This window comes from Geospiza fortis, unplaced genomic scaffold, assembly GCF_000277835.1.
Source record: "Geospiza fortis unplaced genomic scaffold, GeoFor_1.0 scaffold172, whole genome shotgun sequence".
In the NCBI taxonomy this organism is placed as follows: Eukaryota; Metazoa; Chordata; class Aves; order Passeriformes; family Thraupidae; genus Geospiza; species Geospiza fortis.
This window is the reverse complement of record NW_005054309.1, coordinates 1,503,762-1,521,749: the sequence shown is the minus strand read 5'-3', so window position 1 is coordinate 1,521,749 and position 17,988 is coordinate 1,503,762. Positions and strand designations below refer to the sequence as shown.

Sequence of the window (17,988 nt, the reverse complement as noted above, 5' to 3'; positions counted from 1 at the left end):
TCCCTCTTGCTGCCCCTTCTCTGTGGCCCTCAGCCAAACCTGAAGTAAAGGAAGCAATCTCTGAGAGATGCTGCCTGGTTGCTGCCCAGAAGAGCAGCCCACCTGCTTCCTTCCTGGAGGTACCGGGAGGAAAGGATTATCTGTGCATTACCCTCTGAACCCCACATCTTGTCCTACCCCAAGATGAAAACACTTGGATAGATGCTATATAAAGCCCAATTTTTTTCTCAAGGAAGAAGGCTTTGGCTAAACCTGACCCTCTCTCCTGCTTTCCTATTTGTGATCCTATCTTGGAGTTTTGCTGGCTCTGAGCAGGCAAACAATTCCCAGTCCCTAGGGAAGGAAATCTCTTCCTGAGCTGTGCAGAAATCAGATGTGAGTTCCATACCTTCTAGTGACCTCTCTTTATTTAAATGGTATCAATGCCCCATGTATTTGGGCATAATCTGTCATTAGGAGCAAGAAATAGGGAGATGCATTGGAGGTTGTGTTTCTTGATGGTATCCCTGCAATTCCAGCTACTCTTCTTGCGCATTTATCCTTCAATTTTGCTGTAATTGCACTTAGGGGATTAAAGTTTTTGTGATGTGGTCACATCTGTACAGGCTTGAGAGGCATATGTCTTATCCTTGAGCTGCAAAGGTCTTCTGAAAGGTTGTGGAGGCCCTATATAGCCAGGTTCTCTTTTTCCAAGAGGTTTTCAAACTGTATTCCAGTTGCAAAGGTTTCATCTGAGGTAGAAAAGCCTAAGGTTGGAAATGAGTTGATATTTTGTTTGGAGAGACTAAATGGATGCTGCTGCCCTGTTTGGGTTTGCCAGAGAAGAGGGTTAAGTAGACAGAGAGATGGGTAGTGGGAAGCTGAGACCTGCCTCCTGCCACGTGCCCATCTCCCTCCCAGCTGAAACAAGGGGGTCGCGCTGCAGGAAAAACACAGGGAAGGGCAGGAGTTGAATATGCTTTCAGTAAATATCTACCCCCTCACTGCAGCAGGTTTGTCATGCCATGGATGGCCTTTTGTTCTGTCCTAGGGTACCAAAAACTTCCTGTGGTAGTATAGGTAATGTGACCCCCCTGTTGAGCAGTGAGTTGGGGATTTTGCCTGGAGAAATCCTCTCCTTGTTTAGGTGGAGGGATGAGACTTCAGCAGATTGTAACCTGCATGTGGATGGAAAAAATAAAATGTGTGCTTTATCACACAGAAATGAAACCTGCTGACATTTGACCATCTGCACTGCTTTAACTGTGCAGTACTTTTGCAGACATCAGGGCAGTCTGGCTGTGTGTGAAGTGTTGGTACTGCTCGCTTACGTACATGCTCTGGGGTTTGTGCAGTCATGTAATTACACTTGACATCAGATTGGAAATGGCAGCTCCATTTTACAATTTTCCATGGTCAAAAGAAAGATTAGTAAGCACTATGAAATCAGGGACAGATGATCTTCTCAGTTTCTTGTTTCATTTGGCAAAAAAAAAAAAACCTAAATATTTTCTAGTAGAAAAATACAGTTTTTCAGTGTGAGAGATGAAAAAGAGCTGCCATTGCAGTGTGGTCAGGATGTTTTACATGTTAAAGTGGTTGCAACAGATGATCCATTTTCTTTGCTGTAAGTTGACATTGGTTGAGACAGGATGAAATTATCCATATATATATATGTGTGTGTGTATATATGTAATCTCCATAGTCTAGTAGTGTTTTTTCCTTGGGGACTAGAATAGCTCTTTTGACTAGTTATTTTTATTGGTCTGATTTGGATCTTTGACAGCGTCACCAACACCTGATTTCTCTGATTTCTTCCAACATGAGCCCAGTTATGCTATTGCCTAGCTCCCTCAGGAGCTATTTTTCTTCCTTTTTACCTGCTTTGTTTGGAATAATGATCTAATGGCTTTAAGTTGAGTGAAATAGCTTTTTTTTTCTCCTTGGGCATAGAGAAACACCAGAAAGGAACCTTTTCTACCTTGTGTTTCAGCCCATCTGGTGGCAACCTTTTTGCTTGCATTTGTCAAGTTATGCCTTGTGGAAGGCATAAACTCTGTGGAAGGGTTTATTTCCAGTTGCAGCTCTGTTTACTGTGAGACAGAAGCTTCAGTAGCTCTATGAAGACATGGCATCTGCAACAGGAAAGTTGTGGATGTGGGATGTGAGAGGGTGGAAACCATTTGCTTTGCACTTTTTCCTCTGGAAGGCATTAGTTGTAGCTAGTGGAGAAACTGCTTATTTCATTATCGTGGAGGGCTGAATAAAAGCGGGTGTTGCCTGGCTCAAGGCAAATTTTAAATTCTATTTACAAAATGTTCCCACTGAAAAAAAAAATCTGGAAACGCTTCAGAAAGGAGCTCTTGCACCGATGGATTTGTGCTAGACATTGTTAAACCCTGTTATTTTTCTGGCACTGCCTCCAACGCCTCTTGAGCGTTGAGAATGTGCAGAGTAGGCAATAAAATGAATGCAACTCTTTTAAAGCTAGGTTGCATAAATCATGAGAAAGGAGAGGAGCTTCTTGTACTCCAACAGCAGCACTCACTCCATCCTCTCCAGCAAAGAAGTGAGCTCAAAGCTCTTTGTGCCACTTGGCCTGGATTAGTATTAAGTCACTTTTGTTATTAAGTAGAATTAAGAGGAAAATAATTACTCTCCAAGGGTGTTAAGGTTTGACTTTTTTTTCCCACTTGCACATGTTTTCTGGATTCTCTGCTGTCTCAGTGCCATGATCCTTGCAGTCCCCTGTCAGCTCTCCAAGGCAGTGATCTTTAGAGTGACACATGAGCTCAGCCATGGTTAGGCATGCGGGTGGGTCTCTCCAATGAATAAACCTGCTGCTCTTCAAAATCTCCCTGTTTTGTCTTCTTCAGTTACGGTACTAAATTATTTCTGAGAAATCTTCCAGTTTTCAGTCTCCTAGAGTTTCCCATCAGAACTTCACTGTGCTGGGAGAAGAGGCTGTAATTGTCAGATGGATTAAAGAGCTGTAGGAGCAGACCATGGCATAAAGCTTCTTGTATAGCAGCCCAGAACATAGAAGGCTTTGCAAGTGATGATTTGGCTGTGAGTTACTGGCAGGAAAGGTTCACCCCTGTTTCTCTGCACTATTTCGTATAAACACACTGGGTCCTGGGTGAGAATCTTGGCTCTCTTCTAAAGGAGAGCCTATGAAAGGCTGTCCAGGGTTAGCTTAGCTGCTGGGGCAAGGAGCAAAGAGCAGGATGACATTTAAGGTGATTGGGGTTTTACTTCTGTAAGGCTGCTAATATAAGGAGTAAACCCAGTAAGAAACAACTGTTCAGGAAATCTCAGATAGACACAGGAAAGGTGTAGGTCCTTGGCATCGGCAGAGTAAACTTGGATCCTCTTTGGAAACTTGAATTTAAATTTGGTGATTTTATTTGAAATTACTGACCATTGTTATCAGCTTCATGTACAATCAGGCAACAAAACCATGGGAGATGTGTGGGGCATCTTTTTTGGTGGATGCCTTTTTTTTTTCCTGGTGCCTGTTGGATTTTTTTTTTTTTTTATTTGTACTAGAACTGAGTCACTCGGGAGTTGATCCAAGTGTGCTCAATGATATCTTGTATTTTTGCAAATCCCTTGCCACTGCTGTTTCACCTGAGGTCTTAGTGGAACAGCTAAAGAAGCAGAGTTTTACCAGGACGTGTGTGTTTGTATCTTGAGTGGATGGCTTGAGGTGTGATGTATTTCTGGGCTTGTGCTCAGTCGTCCGCTCACTTTGGAAGTGGACCCAAGTGGCAAGGCTGAGCATGCTTGCAAATTAATGCATTGATTGGAGCCCAGCAGCCTCTTGGGATCGATTCCAGAGTTTGGATCCGGATTAAACTTCCCCCCAAGGACTTTGGGAAGTGGTATACAAGGGGACCTGGTGAAATTTGAGATGAGTCCAACTTCCTCAAGATGGCAAGAAGATGAATGTTTTTACCAAGGGCAAGAAAGTGGGAGGAGACGCCCAGTTTAGGGAGGGAAGGGGAAATATTTTATGGTGGGGTAGTGTCTGGGAATGAAAGGGATGGATTGTGTCTCAGCAGATATGAATCTTTCAGTTTTAATCCACATCTAGGAAGTAAATACACAGAATCTTGCCAACTTCAGGGAGAGGGGAGGAGGTGCTGGGCTTCTGGGCTGTGTACTGAGGCAGAAATGCCTGTGCTGCAGAGCCGTGGTCCAGCTGTGTCAGGGGATGATGCACAGGGCTGGAGCGCAGCGCCTCGGGAGCCAAGGGGAACAGAACAATAGGAATAGGTGGATGCCAGCAGAAGTGTTGAGTCAGCAGCTGGATCTCTGCTGGATGGGAAATGACTGAAAAGCGTATTTAATCATTTAGCTTGTTTGTTTAAGCTTTTTTAGGTAATGTCATGGGGTCTTTGGGAATCACAAGAGTCTCTTTTGGAGAGCGATGGCTAAAAAAAAATAATTCTGACTAAGTGCTCTGTAAAATTTGGATTCTGCAGATTTAAGTTATGTCTCGGAGATTCTCAGTAGCCTCTGCAAGCCTTTACTGTGATTTCTCGCTGCTGCAGTTCTATTCTGCATTTCATCCATAGTCAAAGGTTTGGCTCCCTCAGGAGTGCTGGTGGTGATTGACTAGAACTGAATAGATGAGTAAATCTCCCTCCACCTTCTTTCAGCAGCAGGAAAGTATGCAAGAAGTTCTTTTAAAGGAAACCAGAACGTGCCCTGGCTAGGTGTCACCAGGACTTTGGAAACAGGAAACTACTGCTTGATACTGAAGTGGCAAAGTTGTTGAGATGAGCCTTGGTCAGACCACTGTGTTTTGTGTCTGAAAGGAATTGTGAATGTTCAAGTTGGAGGGGTAGGGAGTTTAATGTGGTGTCAGATGGAAATTAGTAGGTATATTGTTACTCAAAAATCTGGAACAGCTCTCTGTCTGCACAGGGAAAGGTCTGTGCATCTGAATTCCTCAAATGTAAATCTCTGAAGCTGTGCCTTGCATAAATGACCATGGCACTGTGTGTCCTGGTGCTTGCTGCTGTCAGTATTGGACAGGGAGGGAAGTGCTGAAAACTGAGTTTAGTTTTGCTGTTAGACATTGGAAGCCCCATGCCAGAGAGCCCATTGGAAATCCTGCATGTGCAGCATATGGGGCGAAGTGATTTAAATAGTTGGGGAAAATATTCTTGATGTTTGTAAAGCTGATGGAGTGAAGTCACTGTGGAAGAAGCAGCGCCTTTGCATGCATGTTGTGTCTGTGTACACTCACACTCCCCTCTCTCAAAGACCAGCTTTTGTGTTTCGTGTATGCACAGCCTGGCATCTTTGGAAAACACCACATAAAGTTCCTGCTCGCCTCTGAGTAGGCTGCAGTAGTGATGTGAAGCTGTTTCTGATATAGGTCTCCTGGCTATGTGTATCCTGCTGTACTGAACCCCAACAGATCCTTGGGCTCAGGCAATGCCAGCTTGGTGCAGCCCAGGAGCTGCTTTCCTACAAAAAATCGTGTTGGAAGGCAAAGCCCTGCCTCCTTTTGTTCTTTGCAGTTGGGATCTCATCAGAACTTGGCATTCAGTCCTCTTGACTCCCCCCTCAACCTTGAAAGCTTTTCAGTCTGCTGTTTGGTGTCCAGGCTTTTGGGAACACCACCCAGGGGTTTTCTTGCTTGATTTGGACAGAAGAAATGGCCAAACACATTAGAAAATCCAGTAGATCTTCCTTTTACCTATAAGGACTCTGATGCTGCCGTGTAACCCTTTTCCTCTGCTTGCTCTAACTTGTTTTAATCTGCCCTTTGCCCTCCTATAACTCTTCTTATGAATTCTTATATTCCATAGTTGCACCATGCTTCAAAGAGTGGGCGTGGGGGGTTTATGTGTGTGGCTTTTTTTTCTTTTTTCTTTTTCTCTTTTTTTTTTTTCCTGTGTGTTTAACTGCTTGGCTTATTTAACTTGCAGATGATCTGAATTTCTTGTTCTGACTAAAATGCTACTAAGCTGGAGTATTTTACTTTCATGTCTAAAAGATGATGCATTTGGATTTTATTGAGCATAATGATGAATTTGGGAGCTAACTTCAATTCCTGGTTCTATTCTGACCCTGGTTATTCACTGTCCTTGTGCCCTTTGGCCATACTTTGGTGGTTACTGTGCCTGCAGCCTTTCACTGTGGATGACACACAGATATCCTGTCCAGCCTAAGCTGCCCTCTCAACACAATAAAATGCTGCATGTCTGAGATGACTGATAACATCAATGGTTACTGTCCAGTAAGGAGTTTTAGAAACAAGGCAGCTTTAATCAACTACTGGAGTTTTCCTCTCCAGCCCCTGCTTCTCCTCCTCACCTCCCCATTTGTATTTTAATTCGTCCCTCTTAATGTTTAAAGTTCTATTTTTTTTTTTATTATTCAACTTTTCAGCATTGCTGTACAAACTCGGCGCACAGGATTTCTGGGCAGCTGTCCGAGCTGTGATCTCACAGTTGCTCTCAGCCACTGAAATCAGGCAAAAAAAGCCTCGCCCAGATCTTGGCATCTTTTTCTGGTGTTTCTGATGCAGGTCTTTGTCTTCATTTATGTTTACATCTCCTGGGAGCATAAGGGAGTGCTTTTCCTACTTGTCTGTGCTTTATGGCTCTTCAGATCTTTGTTGATGTTGTGTTGTCCAGCTGGTAATAGGAGAATGTAGGAAACTCTTGGCTTCTCTTTCAGTTTTAGGAAGCTGAGTGTTTGGGTTATTAATCAATTTCTTTTAAGATCATGGAGTTGTAATGTCTTGTGATTTCATGCATTTCATAGAGATGATATTGTATGATTTACTTTTTTTTTACTGCCTTCTCTTTTTTGTTGGTATGTTTTCAAACTACATGTCAAATAAATTGCTGAGCACAAGCTCAGGGTCAAGAAATTACTGTGTGCAGCGGGGGTGGGTCTTGGACTTTCCTGTTTTAAACTGTCTGAATTTTCAAAATAACTGAGCATAGCCGAGATACTCTAACGAAAGTGGTTTATGTTTATGAAAGGGATTTTTTGTTTTATGAAAGCTTTATAGTCTAAAAACCCTAAAATGGTTTGACTTTCAGAAACACTGTTGCTTTCTATGCAAGTAGAACTTTTTTCAAGAGCCAAATTTAGATTTTTTTTTTTTTAAGAGCCTAAAATGCTGCTCTAGGGAAATCAGGGGTTTTATTTTTATACGCACTGGAAAATATTTAGAAGTACTTACACAGTGTAGAGTGTCCACCCTTAATATTTCTGTGGAGTGGGATGCACTGTCACTCTGATAATCCTTGAATTAGACAAGGTCTTTTACGTGAACCTGTGGCAGGTGGTAGGAGTCAGGAATTACAGGCATTCCTGCCCGAGATACTCTAACGAAAGTGGTTTATGTTTATGAAAGGGATTTTTTGTTTTATGAAAGCTTTATAGTCTAAAAACCCTAAAATGGTTTGACTTTCAGAAACACTGTTGCTTTCTATGCAAGTAGAACTTTTTTCAAGAGCCAAATTTAGATTTTTTTTTTTTTAAGAGCCTAAAATGCTGCTCTAGGGAAATCAGGGGTTTTATTTTTATACGCACTGGAAAATATTTAGAAGTACTTACACAGTGTAGAGTGTCCACCCTTAATATTTCTGTGGAGTGGGATGCACTGTCACTCTGATAATCCTTGAATTAGACAAGGTCTTTTACGTGAACCTGTGGCAGGTGGTAGGAGTCAGGAATTACAGGAATTCCTGCTTTGAGCTGTACTCGTTTTAAAAGACACCCTGCTCCTGGCTGAAAAACAAAATGAATTAACTAAGGGGCAAAACTCAAAGTTTAGCTAAAACAGAAAACTATTACAGCTGGGGGAAACAGGACAACTCCGAAGCTTACAGCCCTTGTGTGTGGACAGGAACTTGACCTCACGTTGCTTTTTGTTCATTTGTCTCATTCTCTGAGCCCGCAAATACTTGCATAAGTGGACTCTAACTTGAACATGAAGTTCTGCTGTGTTCAACAGTCCTGTGGCTCAGTGAAATGTGACCTGCAGCTGTACAGGGTATGGCTCTTGAAATTGTGCTGCTTCTGTGAACCTAAAGGGTGTAGATGTGGCACTGCGTGCCTGCTGGAATAGCTCGTCCCAGTGAAAATGGCTCAGACTCTTCTGCATCCTCCAGTGTACAAGTGAGATTGTTTTTCAAGTGTGATGCTGTGTGTGTTTGCAGATTACTGATGTGCACTGATTTCTGCTGTTCAGCTTCTGTGGTGTTCTGTTCACCAAATGGGCCACAGGGCTGTTGGGGATGGCTGGGACAGAAGGGATGCTCTGGTAAAGTGGGCACAGCAGTCATAGTGGTGTGATTTGAGTTGGTCATTTAATGGTGGGTTTTTTGAGGGGAAGAGAGTAGTTATGGGGGCTGGGTTTGGTTTGTTTTTTTTTCCTCCCCAGCTGGTTGAAATGGAGTGTCTTCCTTAGGCTTTCCTTATGTGTTTAGGTGGTGTTGGAAGCTGTCCAGGCAACTCCTAGGTTTATCTAACTACTTAACATGAAATACCTGTGCAGAAGGATTGTGTGTGTCACTCATGGGGTTTTGTTTTTTGTTCTTCTTGGAAAAAAATTTTTTTTCTTTGTTAATAGTCTTGCATTTAGTTTCTTAAAATTGCACATATTGCACAGCCCTGCAGATCTCAAATAGATTCCCTTCTTAATAGTATAGGAGGAAATATGCAGAAATATTTGTGCTCCCTGCTTACAGGTGGGATTGAGCTGAGGAGAGGCTGTTTGGTTGTGCTGCAGCAGGTCTAATATGCAGAGTGATTGACTCCAGGGCTTCTTTTAATTCAGTGCCCTCCATTGCACTGGGAACCTGTTATACCACTGGGATGGGAAATAGCCTCCTCTCTTCCTGGAAAAAGCAATGACCCAAGAGTCAGATTACTCAAATCAGATAGGTTTCCAGGCACTATACTAGAACAAATCAATCTTGATAACTTGGTATCTTTGGTTCAACCGAAGTTACTTGTTCCCTTGCTTTTCACTTTGGGTATATGGTGCACATTATCATTTTATCTGAGGGTTTCCAAGTGCTTGGTGTATTCACCTGCACAGTAGCTCTGTGGAAAGGCCTCTGCAAAATAGACCCACAGGATTTGTTTCCATTTTAGAACTTGAGCTGGAGGGAGTGTGGCTGAGCTGGTGTTGAAATGAGCTGTGCACTTCTTCCCCTCATAGCTTGAAGGGGACCAGAGCAGTGTCCAAACTGAGTTTGAAATTTTTCAGTCTTTGTCTCCCTCTTTTTTTTTTTTAATTTGTTTTTTGGTTGGGTTTTTTTTGTTTGATGTTTTTTATATGAGCAAACAGACTGGAGAGGCAAAGCAAATCACAGCTTTCATTGCGATGAGTGAGCTATCTCTGCTTCAGCCCTGATCTTAGCTGAGGGCCATGGGTGGAGCCCTTTATTTCTTGGCACTGCTCTGTCATGGCACAAGCAGAGTGCTGACATGGGGTATTGTATCAGCTGCCATCAGAGCAACTGGCAGTCAGCAATATCTTGGTTAATAATTGTGATAGAAGCCCTTCTGTTGAGCTTAAGGGACTTATTTCCACCTACTAAAATCCTTTGCTAGGAAGGTTTGAAAACTTAGGTGGATTTAAATATTTCTAGGTATATTTGAAGTGTGTATCATCTGATTTGGATAGGAAACATTTCTCCTGCTGCTTTTAAGATAGCTGTTCACCAACAGGAATCTGAATGTTTCCCTGGGCAGCACTGAAATATTGCTGTAAGTTGCTTACTAGTCCTACAAGAGTTGGCCCTAGTGCATCATTGTGGTGTGGTTAAGGACAAAGCACAGGATGTCCAAAGTGCTGTGCAAATCTTCTTGTTGCTAATAACTATGGTAGTTTATTAGTTTCATCATCTCCTATCTTTGGAGAATAAGCACCAGATGTTTTGCAAGGCTTTTGGACCCTGCTCTTGAGCTGCGTAGATAGACCCAGTGGTGAGAAATAAAATGCAGTCAGTAGGTGTGTATGGCAATGCTTGTTCTTTTGGTATTAGGGAGAAGGGTTTTGATAGCGGTGGAGGCATCTAGGTGTTCTACACCTGCAGATGGTAACTTTTTGTCTACTTTGTCAAGAGGAGAAACCCTCAAGATTCTCTAAAATGCTGCTAACTGGGTAGTTAATAGCTGGAGCTGTGTATTTTAGGGGATTTTTTGGCGTGGAAGTCCCCTTCAGAGCTTTTCATGACTTGCACTAGTTACTTCCTTTCCAACGGAGGGTCTTTTTGCAGATCTTTCTCATAACCTTATTAATTTACACAATGGGCTTTAGGCTGGGGAGCCAGGGCTGGTTTCTTGCTGCTGGGCAGGGTGAGAAGGGTTTGGGTGGGCTGGGGCATCTTCCCCTGCTCGGGCTCTGCCGTGCCGGAGCATTTGCATTGCCCTCTGGTGGCAAGCGCCTCGGAGCCGCTGGCCACCGGCTCTGCTGTCCCCTGCTGTCCCCCCGTGCTCCCGGGGGACATCCACCCTCCCGGCGGCTTAAACCATCGCCGGTTTCCAGTCTGGTTTTAATTCAGCAAACCCCTCCTGCAGAGCCATGTTTCTCCTAACCCGCAAGCATGAGTTAGCATGAGAACCCGAAAGTGAAGCTGATGGGATGTAGGAAGCGAAACTGATAGCTCAAGATGCGTTGTTGAGATGATGTTCTGAAATACATGGTCTAAAATCTAATTGTAGCTCTCTAATTATTTGCTGTTAGACTTGCCTGAAGGTTTTTATAATGGTTCAGTGATATTAATAGTTTGAGAAACTCGGTGGAGGGAACAAAATAGCAAACAAAGGCACTGAAAATTAGATAATCCGTTCTTCCAGCTTTATATGCAATTCATTTCTTTCCACCAAATAGATTTCTCTTTAGATCAGGAATCGGTAGTCGGGCTACATTTCAGTCATTTAAAATGACTGAAAAATATGAGCATGCGTTGAATTCTGTGCTCCCAACCTGCCAAGAATCAATTTCTGGATGCAATGCTGTTGTGTTCCATTCTGTGACTGGTGAAAGGAAGCAGTGTGTGTGCAAACACACGCCCTGCAGCCCCCTCCTGAGGGGCAATACCTTGCAGACAGTCTGCAGCCTCTCTTTGTTCTCCCCACCCCAGGGGCCAGGGGGATGAATTCCTGCGTGTGCCTTCCCCGGGCCTGCTGCCCCTCTAATTGTCCTGTTGTCAGAAGGCGTGTGCCTCCCCAAGCCTTATCAGATTCCTCCAAAACCTTGCAGGCAGTTCAGGTGTTGACCCCTTGAGCGCAAACAACTCCGCGCCTGCCTTGGGGCGCAGCTTGGAGACCGGGCTTAGTGCTGGGCTGTGCAAACCTGGTGGCTTTGTCACAGGGATGGAGCACCTGCCTGGGGAGGGGACACGGGGGCCGGGGAAGGTGAAAGGCTGGCGGGACTCGAAGCAGCAGAAGGGGAGTCCAACAGCTGCTTGTGTCAGCATGAGGATAAGTGCAAGGAGATTAATAGTTATTTAAAGAGCAAATGGGGACACGGCATTTGGCTGTGGCATGTGATGTATAAATGCACTGGAATGGCTGCTCCGCCGATAACATTTAGACAGATGGTCCCTGGACTGAAAGGAATGAAAAGGATCTTGGAATATCTGTAGGATATCTTAGATTTTAATGGGGCGCTTATTTTATTATTTTTGTTAAATTGGATCCTAGGCAGCACCTTCAGCATTTCCAGGCTGTGCTGTCTTGTTAACACTGACCACTTGTTTGGCCATCTTTCCCCATTAGCTTAAGTGGCCTGGGATTAGAGAAATAGTTTTTAAGTGAAAGCTGAAACACTATTGTTCTGCTGTCTGTGTGTCTGAGCTGGTGTAGGAGACTGTTTTCATCACAGCTGTCTTCTGATCATTTGCTGGTTAGGGAGTGTGTCTGATTATAATCTCCGTGAGGAATGAAACAATTGAATGATACTTGATTTTTGAGAAGTCTTCAGGTCTCACTAGGATATTCTGGGGCAGGAGGGTTGTTTTTTGATTAAATGCAAAATCATTGATAAGGTAAAAGACTCTTCCTGGTACAGCACATCAGAATTCTGGCTCTTTCCATATGGAATTAGCCTGGAGGGAAGACGTGTACCAAAAGTCCGTTAAATAGGTCTTGGTTGAGTGAATAGCCTGCAGGAGATGAGACATAACTGTCATCTGTGTTGCCAAAGCTGCAATCTCCTTTTGGAGAAGAAGAACCAGTCTGGATTGCTCTCTCCCCCATCAACTGTTTAGCTTTGAGTCCAATTAAATACAAGCTCTTCTATCTAACAGTGGTGCTGGGCACTAATAACATCCACACTGCTCCAGAGGGGGAAACTGAGGCAAGGAGGGCAAATGACTAACCTGAGTCACTGGTTCACCCAGGATTAGGACTCAATATGTAATTGCTTTTATTACTCCGATGCCTGCAGGCCTGAGACAAAGGAGGCCCATTATGTGCAGGGCTTTTTACAGGGTGAGGAGCAATCCCTGCCCTGCAGACCTTGCTGCCTGCAGTAGGGTGAGGGTGGAGGGGGAGGAGAGGTGCCTTGCCCAAGGACACAGCAAGTTACCGACAGAGCGAGGGAGGGAACCAACTCTCCCTTTCCTCTGTAGCCTATCCCAGCTTCCAAAATGAAGTTTTCTGTACTGTTGACCCCAAACAGACCTTCACAGCACAGCTCCTGTGAGCTGATCCATCTCTGGAAGATCCTCCGTGCCTCACTGAAGACCCCAGAGCACCAGCCTCATCTTGAGTGTTTAATACAACCCCCAGAAAATATTAGCTTCTTCTAGTGAAACAGAAACCAAAGGAAGAGCTGCAGTGGGTGGTTTAAATTTTCTACTTCCATTCTGGAAGTACAGCTGAGAGTGTGAAGTCTTTGGGCACATGAAAGACACTTCATCTTTGCAAAGGGACCATCCTGTTTTCCTCTGTGAAAGGCTGAAGTGGCTGGTAAAGCTGGATGTTAAAGGGCTTATCCAAAGTTCCCAGGAGAGCTCAACAGATAGGTTGTGCCCTTTCCTTTCAGGTCTTTGGAGGAGTGTTGTGCTACTTAAAGCTTCAGTAGGGCTACTGGGATTCCCAGTATTGAGAAAGCTTTTTGTTATGGATCTTGTGGTTGGTGCTCTGACTCAGGGAGCCTTTGCTTCGTGGCTGATAAGAGAAGGAATAACTGTTGGAAAGATGAGGGAAGTTGTGAGCAGAGTAGCTGAAATACTGACAGATACGTGAGCTTGATCACTCTGGGTGGGACTGGAGCTACAGGATGTTGAGGGACATGAGCTGCTTGGAGCCTTGGATGAGAGAAAGAGCCCCTTCTGCTGTGTCAGCAGCTAACAGCAGAACCAGGTGCCTTTATTGCTGCTTGTTCTTGGCTGAGCCCAGAGCTGCTGGGAATGGGCACCACAAACCTTTGTGATGCTGCTTGCCCTGAGATGGGCTCAGTTAGTGCCCTTGGGACGCACAGTTAGTGCCCTTGGAATGAGGCTGTGAACCCGGTGTACCTGACTGAATCCCGCTTGCCTGCTGCCCTGTCACTCTGGCCAGTGCCATGTCCTTCGGAGGATTAAAAAGGTGTGGCAGTTACGTAATTTTCTCCAGAATAATTTCCCAGCTCCAAGCATTGGTAGTTCAGAATTTTTCAATCAGATACACTTGTTTTGATGGATTTTTCTCAAGCAGAAGTTGTCTCCTGCCTTTTTGAACTTGGGTTTTTAGTATTGTGACATTTTGTGGCAAAAAAAAATCCATGTTTATTTGTGGATTTTATGAAACATAAGTCTTTTGTGAAGAATAACTGCGTGTTTAAGCCAAAATTCTGCTCAAGATGTTTGCTCAGTCCCCAACTCCTCTTTTAAGAGAACATGAAAAGTAATTTTGTATTTGCTCTTTTTCCATGTTGTCTAGGAATTTATCACCTTCTATCATGCTGAGTTCCACCTTTCTTCTCATAATCCTTTTTCCAGGCTGAAAAGTTGTCTACTGTCACATTTCAGGATGGCATTAAAAGGATTTTCTTATTCTTCTCGTCTTCCTCTAAACTGTGTTCCCCTCTCTTTGATATGGGGGACCATGGCTGCACGTTGAATTTAGGGTATTAGATGTATTTTTTCGGTTAACGTCTCCTTAATCTAACCTTTGCCCTTTCTGTACTGTATTCTCAGAGGTTTGTAGTTTTGATGTCTTCCAGTTGTTTCATGTGTTGTTTGTACTTGAAAGTTTTTGAAGTGCTAAGTAGCACTTAAGTACTACTTAACTGTACAACTGGTACTTCTGAAGAGAAGAAGCCTTCCATGCTGTTTCCAGTCTACTTGATGAGAACTTTAATTCTCCACCACCATCTCTGACTGGTCACTGGGAGTTGAATGCAAGGTTCAGGTAGTGGCACCTAACAGTTTTTCCAGTGAGTCACATTTCAGCACAGTTACCACCTTAGTTAGAGGTCCTGATGTCATACTGAGTAGTGGGATCAGATCCATAGCTTTTGTGTAGAGCGTCAGACTGCTGAAGATGGTGTAGCCTTGTACAGGTTAAGAGCCAGTTGCACTGTAGGGGACCTGCTGGCTTTTATCAGGTTTCAGCAGTACCTTTGAAAAGGTCTGTGTTGCTAGACACAGCCATCACAGAGAGACAGGCTTGCTTCCTGCCCTGCAAATCACCTCCTGGTTATGCACAGGATGTTTTCCCAGCTCTGCTGTTGATCCAGTGTGTGACTGAGGAGCTGTGCTCCTTTCTGTTTCAGTCACCAATGTAAAGTGGGGGATATCCTTTGCAAATCTCCCTCCTGGTGTGACACGAGCAGTGGTGCTGAGATGATGCTGTGCATCCTCCATGGTGGAGGCTGTGCTACATCTGGCCAGCCTGTGCTGATGCAGCTCCTCTAACGCTCCTGTGCATCTCTCTGCCTGCAGCCACAGTACACGAACCTGGGGCTCCTGAACAGCATGGACCAGCAGATCCAGAATGGCTCTTCCTCCACCAGCCCGTACAACACGGAGCACGCGCAGAACAGCGTCACGGCCCCCTCGCCCTACGCCCAGCCCAGCTCCACTTTTGACGCCCTCTCTCCCTCCCCAGCCATCCCTTCCAACACAGACTACCCAGGACCTCACAGCTTCGATGTATCATTTCAGCAGTCCAGCACAGCAAAGTCAGCAACATGGACGGTAAGGACACAGCATCCCTTCACTGCCTTTGGTCCCCCTGCCCGTAGTGACTTTATCATGTAATACATACCCAGGCTTGTGCAAGAGCAAAGTGACCCGAGTGCTCTGCAGGGCGTGATGTGTCACACAGAAGGGAGATATTTATCTTGGTTGCTCTGAGAGGGTGTGGTGGGAATTTAACCCTCAGTAATACCACTAAATCCCAGGAGACTAAAATGCCTTGCAAAAAACCAGTCACGTAGAGATCACGCATGATGAACGAGTGGCTCCCTTTTTGGGCCTAGCAGGAGCACTGGAGTAAAACTGAGGTGGGCATTAGCACTGCCTCAGTGCTTCCCTTGGCTTTCTCCAGCATCCACGGGTTTATATGAGGTTTGGCACGCAGGGCTGTGCCAGCAGGGTGGAGGTGGTGCTCCTTGCTCAGACCCATGGAGTGTGAGGCTGGCATTTTCTGTGTCCTTCTCCTCTTGCAGCTGGTATGGGAACCCCAGTGTGTCCCCAGCTCGGGTCAGCCCTGTGTGTTGTTTGGGGTTTTGTTGAAGGGGGTGGGTTGTTTTATTGTGGAGTTTTGTTGTTGGTTTGGTGTTTTGGGTTTTTTATTTAACACTTCTTTTCTTAACAAAAAAAAAGGCAGAAGCTTGAAGCCTGAAGCCCAGCTCTTGATCCTTGGTGGTGCTGGCTTGATTGTTCAATCTCTAGAGACTTCATAGCTCAGGACACAGCACTGCTGGAGCTGAAAGTCCAGCTGTTGTGGCTTAGGACTCTTAGAGTAGAGATGTTTACATTGGAGAATATTGCTATCTTAAAGATGTTCAATATTTGCCTTCCTTTCCTGCTGGCACTTGGGGAAGGTGCAGTGAATAATGTCCTGCCCCATGCTATCCAAATAAAATTAAGGACTTAATTTTTTTTTAAAGCAAAAAGAGACTTTTTACCAAAAGCTAAGATCATTAAAATAGTGGTTTTTTTTTTTTATTTTTATTTGAAATCTGAGGAACTGCTTTGATCTCAGATACAATCTAGCTGCAAATGCAACTAAAAAAACCCTTCCAGCTACTGCTGCCAGCAAAGCAGCAGAGCCCTTGTGCTCTCATGTGGAAAAAGATGCCATATAACCACAGATCACTCTAAGATTGTGTCCCTTATATTTTAAAAGCCTTTTCTGGTAAAATTTGTCTAGAACTGACATTAATAACTTTGTTCAGAAAATCATGTTAAGTGAGGTTGAAATGTGATAGGTCCAGTCACAACCAGATTTTCATTTGTTTATGCATAAAAGGGTGAGGTATTTCTAAGTGAGGTTGAAATTGCATTTTTTACTCATCAGCCTGGGGAGTGATGCTGTGCTGTACTTTGCACTTGTTTTTATGTCCTTGTTTCTCCTATTCCACTACACACAATATTTATTTTCAATTCCCTTTAGGTGAGGAAACTCTTGGTCAGTTCTACTTTGCATTTCTCAGGGCAAGAAAATGCTGGCTTGGATTTTTGCTAGCTGTTCTGGGGAGGGTCCTTTGAAGGAGATATGAAAAGACATTCTGTTTTGATACGTATGGTACAAAGAATTATCTAATGCAGCTGCAAGGAGCCAAAGTGTTTGATGCTGTCCTTTCAACTATGAAAAGCAATCTTTTGAAATGAGGTTTGAACGTATGTAGTAGGTTGCTCCAGCAGAGATGAAGGCAAGAGAGCTACTAGCAAGCTTAAATGAGATGTTTCACCTCAGTGATAGTGGCTTTTTGGGGTAGAAGTGAGGGTTGAATTCCAGTGTGGATCTAGGTAGTGGTCAAAGCTCAGATTACATGCTGACTTTGAAAAAGAAATTAAATTACTGTTTGGTGACTGCAGTCATCAGATGTGTGCAGCCTGGGGAAAGGCTCATTTAGCCTTCGTTACTTTTTCATTGCCCTGATGTGGACCAGCAGATGATGGTGTATTCCCCATACATGTTGCAAGTCTGTTCAGGTCTAAGTCCATGTATTTTACTAAAGGAATAGGCTCTTAAAACAGCTGTCTGATTAGGGAGGAGGGAGTGTGGTCCAGGTGTCCCTGCACTGAGCCAAGTGACCCAGATTTAGCTGCTCGTGCAGGAGGTGGCAGTGAGCTGTACATTCACAGTGAATTATGACAGTCCTGTGGTGTTGGCTGGGGACCTTCAATCAATACACCTTGTGAAGTGGAGCATCTATCCATCTTCAGAGCTCTGCCCTTCTGCTAATTAATCCACCAACTCATTTCACATGAGCTCTTGAGCAGTTGGTAATCTGCGTTCGACAGCTTTATCAGTGGGGTGGGTGGGGAAGGACGTGAAGGCCCTGCTTCCCACTGTCGTCCTGAGAAGTGTGGAAACACGCATGAAATGTTGATGAAAGCAGGAGTGATTGCCCCATCCTCTCAGCAAGAGCAAGTTCTTGGAGTTGCTCCCCCCCCATACGTGACTTCATACACTTTGATTAATGCCTGTCATCTTTTTTAATGATGGATTAGGAACTTACCCAACTGGAAGAGTTTCTTCCACTGCAGTGACCTATTAAAAGTGTAATTACTTGATGGCCCCACCCTTATTAAGAGTCCAAAACTTGAAAGCCTTGTTTCTTAGTTTGTTTGGTTTAGTTTTTCTAATTTTTTCCCCATTTTTCTCTCTTGCAGTTCCCCGTATAACAATATTAAGTAAGGAAATCCCTTGTGTTGCACTTTCCCCCTTTGTGGAGGGGATGAACCAGTCTGATCCACCTTGTCCTTCTGGGAAGGGGTTGGTGGTGCCTGGCAGAGCATCAGCTGTCCTGGCTGACAAAGTGCTTCAGCAGAGTTCCTCTGATCTTCTGGGCTGAGT

At 44.2% G+C, this 17,988-nt stretch overlaps 1 protein-coding gene across 2 annotated transcripts in view; it reads left to right on the top strand.

Moving 5' to 3' along the window:
• LOC102040828 (tumor protein 63) overlaps positions 1 to 17,988 on the top strand; it is a 66,719-nt gene that overhangs the window by 3,664 nt on the left and 45,067 nt on the right. For both annotated transcript variants that reach the window (XM_031055448.1, XM_031055449.1), the window contains exon 2: positions 14,901 to 15,155. In XM_031055448.1, the coding sequence (XP_030911308.1) occupies positions 14,901 to 15,155 (255 nt within the window). The remainder of the gene's footprint in view (positions 1 to 14,900; positions 15,156 to 17,988) is intronic.